We start from the raw sequence: 12,350 nt of genomic DNA, 5'->3' as shown, positions 1-12,350 counted from the left end.
CTGGAGCCCTAGTTCTTAATAGAAAGTGGTGGTCCTACATTCTTGATCATTTGAAGTCAAATTTTCTTTTTTTCCTTGCCTAGTTCCTTTCTTTAAAGGGTACAAGAGCATTAGCTTCTCATCCTACTCAAGAAATCTGTGTCTCTGGAAAGCCTCTGACCCATCAGACTATAGAGCTTATAGAGCTCTCTTTGAAACCCTGTAATTCTTGGTGAGGGAAAGGGCAACAAGCAAGACCATCCAGACTTGGGGCTGTGACTCATCTTGGAGGAGATTCATGTGAACATTTGGGAATTGAAGGGGGAGAGGCCTTTGAAACATGGTACTTTAGTGGGGCCCTTCTCTTAGGCACTCCTGATCTGATTTCTTACCAATGGATGATTCTTGTGAGGTCATTGCCTGGAAGTCCCTCTTGTGGTGGACAAGATCTCTGAACCTACTTTCTCCCTTGGCTGGCCTAAGGGTAAGGTAATACTTAATGCTTGAAACTGATTATCTTACGTTTCCTTGCCTTTCATTTGTAGGTACCTAGGAAGAAAGCTAAGGGAAATAAGACAGAAATTCGCTTCAACCAGCTGGTCGAACAATATAAGCAGAAGTTATTGGGACCTTCTAAAGGAGCTCCTCTTGCAAAGAGGAGCAAATGGTTTGACAGTTGATGATGGTAGCAGACTGGGTAAGAAGCTGGATTGTGTGCTTCTTGGTAAAGCCTCCCCGCCTCCCCCATGTCATTTACTGAGGGAAGGAAACTCCTTGAGTGCACTGCCACTTTGGGGCACTGCGACTGGGGCACATCTGAACTTTGGTCCCTCCCTCGTGTGTGGTTAGATAACCACAAAGAGGAATCTCAGAAAAACGTGATGCTTCTTGCATATTTTGTGTGAAGTTGTGTTTATAATTCTTATCCATGTTAATTCTCTGTTGCTCAAATGGAAACAATTATAAAAAGCATTCTTGACTGCTGAATTTTTAAGATGTATATTTTGTTAAGTGTCTTCTCTAAATGAGATATTTTGTGGCTTTTTGAATAACAGACTCTCCTTTCTAATATATGGGAATCCTTTATTATTTATAAACATTTTTGATATTCCTAACTCTAATTCAGGTATGTAGTCCTACATACTGCAGGAATCGATTAAGAAAGAGCAGAGAAACATGATTTCCAACCTAGTCTTTGAGGGTGGGAGAAACTTGGAAAGTAATTGAGGGCGTGGGGCCTGGCCAGGAGCAACACCTGATAATTGTTTGCCAAATGAGTGGGTAACTGTTGGTAGTTAACTAGAAATCAGTTGGCAGTGGCCCACAGACACTAGCCTGGGTGGTGCTAACCTGCATTTCCTGTCCTCCAGCACCTCCTCCTGAGGACTCAAGAGAGGTGGTCGGTGGTGGAGAGAGCAGTGAGCATGGCCAGAGAAAGAGTTGGAAATACAGCACAAAGCTCTTAATTCCCCAGTCCAGTCTGGTGCCATAATGGCTTTCTTCAGAACCATTGCTGACCTAGGGATATGGCTATTTCATTGCAGTATCTTGGGAAACCAATGAATGCTCAGAAATGCCCTTAATTGGTTTAAAGATGGGTAAAAGAGAGACCATGAAAATACTGAAACCTTTTGGAGAGAACTAAAGGACAGAGGCTGTATCTCCAGAGTTACCTTGAGACAGTGCGACTTGGGGAGTTCGAAGTGTTCCGGCAGCAGCTCGGCAACCCATCAGCCCTAGGATGGCCTGTATTCTGTGGGGGAGTCAGACACTTTATTAAAGGTGTAAATAGAAGATCCACAGCCTGCCTGGCCTCTGATCTGCTTTCCCTTGGCCAGCTGTCTGCTCACCAGACACTTTTTCCTGTAGTGTACAAATATCTATAAATTAACATTTAAAAATAATCTGAACATTTAGGATAGATAAAAATTGGGTTCATTTCAGATAGATAGCTTTGCCAGATTTTCTTAGCTCCAGCTTTTTCTTCTGGCAGGTGTAGCAGCCCAGTGTGTTTAAAACATCATTCAGCTGCTTGAAACGTTACTGCACAGTTCTGTTCTTTTTTTTAACCTTTATTTTATTAAATGATGTTTGAATCACTAAATTAAAAAAAAATATTGCTGAACGTTTACAATGACAATTTTGCATTTCTCCGTATACTTTATCATATAATGATGTCATGTTTTCTAAATTTCTTAAATCTGTATTTAAGATACAACTATATGATAAGAATCCCAAGGAAAACAAAACTTAAACCTCAAAATTATTGTTCATCCCATTACTATTTAAGCTGCTAATTTCTGCCCATTAAAACTCCGTTTTTTATGCATATTTAAAAATCCACATACTAGTATCATTTTCATTTAAAAAGTCGCTCCTTAATATATAACTTTCAGCATATGGTTATTCGTGAATATAATTTTGCAAAAAATTATGTCTGATAGTTTACTTTTGAAACTATTTAGAAAGCTTAAAGATGCAAAAGAAAAATAGCAAATTGGATTATATAATCTGCATACATAAAGGATTTGCATTGAACTAAATCACAGAGGCAGTTTTGGTGAATTCGTATTCAATATTGTCTTCACTTTATTACTCAAGAATATTTCTGAGCTGGATAGTGTGCCAGAACCCCTATCAGTTTTGTCAGTGAAAAGAGACAAGAGAAAATGTAATTCTGCAGGCAATGTAATAAATAAATATATACTTTTAAAGAAAAAGGACAAAGAAAATGTAAATTTGGTCTGCTTACCTATAAAGAAGGTAGGCACAGGAGTAAATTATTTTTTATGTAACATTTATTTCTAAAGGTTTACAAGATACGATTTTAAAATGGGTATATTTTATGGTTTTTATATTAATTGATACAAACATAGCCAAATACCTATGTGTATAAATTATTTGGCCAGTATCCACTCACTTCATACCTTTAAGAAAGAGAATATAAGGTCATTTGCAATAATAATAATTAACTAGTTAATAACATAAAACAAGCTAAAATAATGTTTAAAGAATGTTGACCTGAAAAAGTGTAATGATTCTCAGTGTAGGCGTTCCTATGTGGAACAAATTAATGTATGATTTACAATACAGTTTAAAAGTACACACACTGCACAGTTCTTTAAAAAAGTAATAAGATGAATCATCCACTTACTCAACAACCAGATTGCTTGTACGGTGTCCTCTGCTGGGACACCTCACCATGGGTTATCTGGGCAGCTTCTTAACGCTTGCCTCGCGAGTATTCATGCAAGGAGAATCATGCTCATTTCTTCACTTCAGAGCCTGATGTTTCATGAAATGGAGTTTTCTGAATTAGACATGAAAGTGGAGTTACAGACTGCTTGGTTAAAAAGCAACAACAATAACAAACATTTCATTAACATCCAAGACTGAAGGCCATTGATCAAAACTGTCAAGTTTCAGTAGATTTTCCTGCTTGGTTATACAGCAGCCTGACTCAGAGATACTTTTTTTTTTTTTTTTTTGCGGTACGCGGACCTCTCACTGTTGTGGCCTCTGCCGTTGCGGAGCACAGGCTCCGGACGCGCAGGCTCAGCAGGCATGGCTCATGGGCCCAGCCGCTCACGCAGCATGAGGGATCTTCCCGGACCGGGGCACGAACCCGTGTCCCCTGCATCGGCAGGCGGACTCTCAACCACTGCGCCACCAGGGAAGCCCAGAGATACTTATTTTAAATAAAGAGTCTTAAGATTGTGTGCTGGCTGTTTCTTTGCTTTTTTGGTGCGGGGGTGGGGGAGGTGTGTGGAGGGGGGTAGATGGGAGACTTGGTGGTTTTGAAGACTGCTTTGATCCAGGGTGTACAGTCCCTTGCTCTAGACTTCGCCTGCAGCGAGGATTCTGCTTCAGCTGTCTTGAAGTGACATCTGCAGCTTCCTGTTACAAAGTTAGTGCATGTGAATTCGTTCTTCGAAATACTTCCAAATGTCCTTTGCTATGTTTTTGCCTTGAAAAGAGGTTTTCCAGCTAAAAATTCAGAGTGCAGAACCTCAAGGTTCCAGAGATCCCCTTCTCACCATGTATTTAATCTTCAGTCATCTGAGGAAGCAGGAGGTCAAATATGCCTCTGTGAGTGCTGGTCACCCAGAATCATCAGTCATAGGCCCTCTGGCTGATCCACGTAGCTAGTTCTTTGCTTAATATTCCTCCCACTCACTTTTTGAGAAGTGACTGACAGGCATCTGCCAATTCTGTCATATAAGTGGCAACTCTGCCCACTCAACTTGGAAAGTTCCTGAAACTTCTCCATGGACTGCTCCATCATGGTAGTAGCCACATCATCAGACTGAGGATGCCCAAGATAAGTTTGTAGTTCAGTTTGTCTCAGATGTTGCTCAACTGTGCTTTCTCTCACTCAGTCCTAACTGGCGCTTAAAGGGCCAGGATGAGGTTGCTTTGTTTCTCTCAGGCAGAGTGAAAATTTCCAGACCTCCCTTTGCCCAAGGTTGACTGATTTAGAAGTTGCATGCATGCATTGTCTTATTTTGGTTCTTTCTTTCTTGTCCCGATGTCTCGTCCTTTCCAGGATTAATTGCGGAGTCTGAGACTGCTCATTGATTGGGGTGTTACTCAGTGGTCTAGACATGGATGAGTTATAGGTACATCTGCAGTTACTTTAGCTTTTGATTCTGAGCTGGTGTTTGGCTGCAGACAGGCTTCTGTGCTTATGAAGTAATATAGTGGGAAGAATGTGAAGGGCACAGACTGATTGAGCCTGGTAACCAATTCTGAGAAGGAAACTGCAGAGTCACCAGAATACCTTTTGGACAACCCCCAAATGGAGCATCTTGATAGATGGCAAATCCAGTTTTCCTTAGGCTCGTCCATGCTGTCCAGAGCCTGCTGCCTTTTGTCAGACGAATACTTCACTGCTGCAGAGTCACCCCGGAATCTCCTTCCCTGGCCGTTTGATGGAAGGAAAATCCTTTCTGTCCTTGAGGGCAGGGACTATATTTTACACTTTTCTATGTACCCTGCAATACTGAACAATGATTTACACATAGTAGGAGTTCGTTTAATTCCACTGAACTCACTGGAACAGAAGGCCATCTGGTCCAGGGAGCTGCGTTTGTGAAGGACAACAGAGTCATTTCCTGAGGTGATGTATGTGAAAGGGTCCCAAAATACAAAGTGATAGAAAAAGAATAATAAACTGCTGGTCACAATCCCTTGAGCACACCACCTGTGTTCTTTTTGCTGTGCCTTGTCCACACCAATTTGTCCTTCTCCACTCACGTGCTATCCAGCATTTCTCCCTGGGAACCTCATCCAACCCAGGGCATTGTGGTCCCTCCCTTGGTCCCTGACCCTTTCTGGTTGACGTCTACTCACTTGACAGCATATGCGACTGTGGCTTACTTGTCATTTCTTTAGATCTTACTTCCGCAAGTAGATGGAGCCCCGTGATGGCAATCCCAGCCCCAGGGTGTGGCCGATGGTGTCCTTAGTGATTGGCTGTTGAGGATGATGAAGATGAGGGGTGTAGCAGACAGTCACCTGCTGCAGTGAATTCTCCCCAGCCTGTAAGGCCAACTGGCCCGAGGCAGGGGAACACAATCAGATTCACAGGTTGCATCAGACTGAAATTCTCCGGACCACCCAGTTCCAGGAACTGACCTGGGGACTTTGCACCCGGCCCAGCCTTCCTGCCTTTCGAGGGGCGGGACAAACGGTCCCCCAGGATACCCGAAAAGACCACCAAATAAGGAATACCCTGCGCCCTCCCAGATTCACCACACCCCTTTCCCTTCTTCCCCTATAAAATCTTGCCCAACCCTCGCCCGGGTGCGACTTCTCTGGCCCCTTTCTCTCGGATCAGTGAACCTCGCCCGGGAGCGCTCCCTAATAAAGCTCACTTGAAGCTTTCCTCTGTTTCGCGGTGCCGTTTCTTAAGATCCGACCTTACACAGCCTATCATTTAATGTATTTTCTTTTTTCTGTCTAGTTCAGCCTCGTTCCTCATAGTAGGTGCTCAGTTAATGTCAGTTCCTGTCACTCCTTTTCTTTTCATCTTCCCATCACTACTGTCTGGGCCTCAGGCTACCAGCAGCTCCCCTCATATATTGCTTAATCTGCCTTGTGGCCAGAACCCATCGCATTCCTGTCCCCCTCTGCCCGAGGGACTCCCAGCCCTTATGCACAGGGCTGGACGTTAAAGGCTGTATGTGCAAAAACCCTAGTAAAAGCAGCTCCTTCTCAAGTGTTGCCTTCTCACTCTCAACTTCTCTCCATTTTTCCCTCTCCTCTCTCCTGGGTCTGACACTCCATTGTCTGCATGCACTTTTCAACAAAAAGATACTCAAATACTGGGCTTTTGATGGGGTTTTCCCTTTGGAAGCTACTGCAGGAAAGATGCTTTGTATTCTAGCCCACACTGGGAAAGACCCTATCATGGCAGTTGGCACCTCAGATGGAGGAAGAAGTCCAGAACACTGTTCCTATACCACTTGCAATGAAAGGACGGGATTTAGATGCATCCTTCTTATAAGATAATGTAATATCGTGATTTACAATAAGAAATATATATATGGCCTTTGTCCCTGTTCCTAGAACAGAGCTCCTAAAGCGCTTGGAATTTCCTGTGCAGAGTAATAGGGGTCTCTTTTGTTATGTTAAATAAGGTGACTTTTGGAGAGCCCCTAAGGATGCCATTGGAGCCAACCCAGCGATTAGACGGTTGGAATTTATGGCCCTCCCAGCCCCCCACCCCATCTCCCATGCAGGGAAAGGGGCTAGAGATTGAGTTCAGTCATCAGTGGCCAATGATTTAATCAATCACCTATTTGAGGAAACCTCCACAAACCCCAGAAAGAACAGGGTTCCAAGAGCTTCTGGGTTGGTGAGCATGTGGAAGGAGACCCGGGGGAGTAGCTCACTTGGAGAGAACATGGAAGCTTCCTGCCCTTTCTCCATACTTTTCCCTGTGCACCTCTTCCATCTGGCTGGTCCTGAGTTATAGTTAACAGGTAATCTAGTAAGTAAAATGTTCCTCTGGGTTCTGTGAGCTGCTCTAGCAAATTAGAAGGGGGTCACTGGAACCTCTGATTGGTCAGGAGCACAGGTAACAACCTGAACTTGTGGTTGGCTTCTGAATTTGGGGGGTGGGGGTCAGTCATGGGGGACCCAGCCCTTAACCTGTGGAATCTGACACTATATCCAGGTAGATAGTGTCAGCATTGAGTTGGAACATAGGACACCCAGTTGGAGAATTGTGTAGCGTGGGGAAAAACACACACATTGGGGTTGGATGCAAAATTGTAATTGGTGTCAGAATTATAGATAATATTCTTTTAAAAGCGCCCCAACAAACATCCTTCCTCCAGTAGTGTGGTGGTCATCAGTTGCCAGACTATGTGAGTTTGTCCAGCCCTCATGGCGCTGCCACCAGCTCCGCCTCAGGGCCCTAGGGAGCAAAGTAGGCCTGTGTTACTTCAGAGGTGGGTAACGCCACAAATGAAAGGAACAGCAACTTAGAGGCAGAGTGTTCCGGCTCCTTCCAAGCCAGCGGGGTCTGCTGGCAGTCCGAAAGCAACCTCCCTCGTCAGATCAGACCCCAGACCCACCTTATTGTAAGGCCAACTGGCCCGAGGCAGGGAAACACAATCAGATTCACAGGTTGCATCAGACTGAAATTCTCCGGACCACCCAGTTCCAGAAACTACCCTGGAGACATTCCGGACCACCCAGTTCCAGGAACTGACCTGGGGACTTTGCACCCGGCCCAGCCTTCCCGCCTTTCGAGGGGCGGGACTATCGGTCCCCCAGGATACCCGAAAAGACCACCAAATAAGGAATACCCTGCGCCCTCCCAGATTCACCACACCCCTTTCCCTTCTTCCCCTATAAAATCTTGCCCAACCCTCGCCCGGGTGCGACTTCTCTGGCCCCTTTCTCTCGGACCAGTGAACCTCGCCCGGGAGCGCTCCCTAATAAAGCTCACTTGAAGCTTTCCTCTGTTTCGCGGTGCCGTTTCTTAAGATCCGACCTTACATTTGGTGCCGAAACCCGGGAGGGGTACCAAGCCCCTCGGGTTACGGGAGGGGTACCAAGCCCCTCGGGTTACGGCGCGGGCCGCTCCTCCCCTCCCCCAGGAGACAACCAGGGAACCTCTACTCATCCACCCGATCCGGCAGAAAACGGGGTAAGTCCCCCTCCCTTGTTCCCTCCGACCCCCAGAGTCCCTGCCCACCGGACTCCCTGTCCCTAATCGCGGCCGAGTCAGGGACTCCTCCGTCCTCTCTCCGGGCCTCGGGCAACTGTGGAGACGTCCCAATAGCCTGACCGCCCTCCGACCTGTCGTGAATTGGAGACTGAAACCAGGGACGCCTCTCTCCCTCTCCATTCACTCAGGGACAGACTGGGGGTCATGGGAACCTCACAATCGAAACCAGATCCCAAGACGCCCCTGGGGTGCCTCTTAGCCAAATTTACAGCCCTTGGTTTCTCCCAAGATCTCCATTGCCGACGGCTTATTTTCTATTCCACTGTGGCCTGGCCACAATATCCTCTAGAGAATCAATCCTGAAGGGACTTTCGATTTTAACATCCTCCGTGATCTAGATAATTACTGCTGCAGGACGGGCAAATGGTCTGAGGTCCCCTATGTTCAGGCCTTCTGGTATTTGCGCTCCCGCCCCTCCGTTTGCGTCAATTGTTTTACCTCTCAAATCCTCCATCCAAAACCTCAATCCCCTTGGATTCCTCCCCACTAACCGACCCTCCCAAATCTCTCGCCTCTCCCCGCTACCCTGAAGCGGTCCCTCCTCCTCCCGAACCCGCTCCGGCCCCTCCAACCGTTCCCCCACCTCCTCCCTCGACGGTTTCTCCTCCCACGCCCCTTGCTTCGCCAATTAGTGCACATACACGCTCTCACGACTCCCAAGATTCAAATCTCCTCTGCCCTCTGAGGGAGGTAGCAGGAGCGGAAGGACCGGTCAGAGTCCATGTCCCTTTCTCTCTCTCCAGGACCTCTCTCAAATTGAAAAAACGATTAGGCTCCTTCTCTGCCGACTCCTCCCACTACATCAAAGAATTTCGCTACCTATCTCAAGCTTACGATCTAACCAGGCACGATATCTTTGTGGTTCTGTCCTCTACCTTAACCCCTGACGAAAGGGAAAGAATTCAAACTGCTGCCCGAAACCATGCAGATCAGGTTCACCTTACCGACAACTCCATGCCTGTCGGAGCGACTGCCGTACCTGGCACCGATCCAGGCTGGACTTATCAAGATGGCCGTCGTAAACGCGACCTCACGATCCAATGCCTCCTGGCTGGCATGCAGGCTGCCGCTCATAAGGTGGTCAATTTTGAAAAACTAAAAGAGATAACCCAAGAGCCTAACGAAAATCCAGCTATCGTTCTCAATCGCCTTACAGAGGCCTTAACTCTCTACACCCGGCTGGATCCCGACACCCCGGCAGGGACAGCGGTCCTAGCCACCCATTTTATCACCCATCAGCCCCGGACATCCGAAAGAAATTAAAACGGGCAGAAGACGGCCCTCAAACCCCTATTCGAGATCTGGTAAAAATGGCCTTTAAAGTCTATAATGGTCGTGAGGATTTGGCAGAATCCAGCCGACAGGCTCGGATGCACCAGACGGTGGCCCTCCAAACCCAAGCTCTTGTAGCCGCCCTAAGGCCGGCCATCTCCCATGGATCACAGCATCCACGGGGTCCGCAAAAGGCAACCCCGCCGGGGGCCTGCTTCAAATGCGGAAAAGAAGGCCACTGGGCTCGCCAATGTCCCAATCCCCGACCTCCTTCTAAGCCCTGGCCCAGCTGCGGGCTAACGGGCCACTGGAAGAGTGACACGCCTATTAATCGGAAGCATCTTCGCCGGATTCATCCTCTCCAACAGCATACACCCAATAACTACCCCTCTAATAACTATACCTTTATACCTAAAACTAACATCCCTTATAGTAACAACTCTAGGCTTTATTCTCGCATTCGAAATTAACACCTACTCAAAAAACCTAAAATATCCCTATTCATCAGACTCTACTAAATTCTCTACCCTACTAGGTTACTTCCCTACAATTATACACCGCTTACCCCCTCACCTAGTCCTAACAATAAGCCAGAAATTCGCAACCTCCTTGCTAGACCTGGCCTGAACAGAAACCATTCTACCAAAAACTATAGCTCTCATTCAACTAAAGGCCTCCACACTAACTTCAAACCAAAAAGGGCTTATCAAACTCTACTTCCTATCTTTCCTCATCACTATAACCCTTTGTATGCTACTATTTAATTACCCCGAGTAATCTCCATAATAACCACTACACCAATAAACAAAGACCATCCAGTAACAACAACCAACCAAGTGCCGTAACTATACAACGCAGCAATCCCTATAGCTTCCTCACTAAAAAATCCAGAATCCCCTGTATCATAAATGACTCAATCCCCTAGCCCATTAAATTCAAACACAACATTCACTTTTCCACCCTCTAAAACATACACCACCACTAAAAGTTCTACCACCAAACCTAAAAGAAATCCCCCTAGTACGACTTTATTAGAAACCCAAACCTCAGGATACTGCTCAGTAGCTATAGCCGTTGTATAACCAAACACAACTAACATTCCTCCTAAATAAATCAAAAATACTATTAGACCTAAAAACGAACCCCCAAAACTAAAAACAATTCCACATCCCATAGCGCCACCCACAATCAACCCTAAACCACCATAAATTGGTGAAGGCTTTGAAGAAACCCCCACAAGACTGATTACAAAAATAGTGCTCATAATAAAAACAATATATATTGCCATTATTCTCACATGGACTCCAACCACGACCAATGACATGAAAAATCATTGTTGTAATTCAACTACAAGAACCTTAACGACCAACATCCGAAAAACACACCCACTAATAAAAATTCTCAATGACGCATTCATTGATCTTCCCACTCCATCTAACATCTCCTCATGATGAAACTTTGGCTCCCTACTAGGCCTCTGCCTAATCATACAAATCCTAACAGGTTTATTCCTAGCAATACACTACACGCCAGACACCTCAACTGCCTTTTCATCAGTCGCACACATCTGTCGAGACGTTAACTACGGTTGACTCATTCGCTATTTACATGCAAATGGAGCCTCTATATTCTTCATCTGCCTTTACGCCCACATCGGACGCGGCCTATACGATGGCTCTCATATATTCCAAGAAACATGAAACATTGGCGTACTCCTACTATTAATAGTTATAGCCACTGCATTCGTAGGCTATGTCCTACCCTGAGGACAAATATCATTCTGAGGCGCAACCGTTATCACTAATCTCCTATCAGCAATCCCTTATATTGGCACTACCTTGGTAGAATGAATCTGAGGTGGGTTTTCCGTAGATAAAGCAACACTAACACGTTTCTTCGCTTTCCACTTTATCCTCCCATTCATCATCACAGCATTAGTAGCTGTTCACCTGCTATTCCTACACGAAACAGGATCCAATAACCCCACAGGAATCCCATCCAACATAGATATAATCCCATTCCACCCCTACTACACAATCAAAGATATCCTAGGCGCTTTACTATTGATCCTAACCCTGCTAGCACTAACTCTATTCACACCTGACCTACTAGGAGACCCCGATAACTATACTCCAGCAAATCCACTAAGCACCCCTGCACACATCAAACCAGAATGATATTTCCTATTTGCATATGCAATCTTACGATCAATTCCCAATAAACTAGGAGGAGGACTAGCACTACTACTTTCCATCCTCATCCTAATCTTTATTCCAATACTTCAAACATCCAAACAACGAAGCATAATATTCCGACCCTTTAGCCAACTCTTATTTTGAACTCTAATCGCAGACCTCCTAACCTTAACATGAATCGGAGGCCAACCTGTAGAACACCCATACATCATCGTAGGCCAATTAGCATCTATCCTATACTTTCTCCTAATCTTAGTGCTAATACCAACAATCAGCCTTATTGAAAATAAACTCTTAAAATGAAGAGTCTTTGTAGTATAACAAAATACCCCGGTCTTGTACACCGGAAAAGGAGAACCCCATTCCTCCCTAAGACTCAAGGAAGAGACATTAAACCTCACCACCAACACCCAAAGCTGGAATTCTACATAAACTATTCCTTGAAAAAGCTTATTGTAGAGTTACCATAACATTATAGTACTATGTCAGTATTAAAAGTAATTTGTTTTAAAAACATTTTATTGTACATATCACATACACATATACACATGCATATTAATATTTTAGTCTCTCCTTGTAAATATTAATATGTACATGCTATGTATTATTGTGCATTCATTTATTTTCCATACGGTAAGTTAAAGCTCGTATTAAATTTCATT

The 12,350-nt window shown here is 45.1% G+C and overlaps 1 protein-coding gene across 1 annotated transcript in view; it reads left to right on the top strand.

Annotated features, from left to right (window-relative positions):
- The window catches only part of RBM28 (RNA binding motif protein 28), a 33,054-nt gene extending 29,358 nt beyond the window's left edge, over positions 1-3,696 (top strand). The window contains exons 19-20 of the mRNA XM_019924422.3: positions 525-676; positions 1,350-3,696. Coding sequence (XP_019779981.1) covers positions 525-659 — 135 coding nt within the window. The 3' untranslated portion in view covers positions 660-676; positions 1,350-3,696. The remainder of the gene's footprint in view (positions 1-524; positions 677-1,349) is intronic.
- Positions 3,697-12,350: the final 8,654 nt, after the last annotated feature.

Source organism: Tursiops truncatus, chromosome 9 (genome assembly GCF_011762595.2).
Source record: "Tursiops truncatus isolate mTurTru1 chromosome 9, mTurTru1.mat.Y, whole genome shotgun sequence".
Classification (NCBI taxonomy): domain Eukaryota; kingdom Metazoa; phylum Chordata; class Mammalia; order Artiodactyla; family Delphinidae; genus Tursiops; species Tursiops truncatus.
Note: the sequence above shows the minus strand (reverse complement) of the source record. Positions and strands in the feature narration are given on the sequence as shown.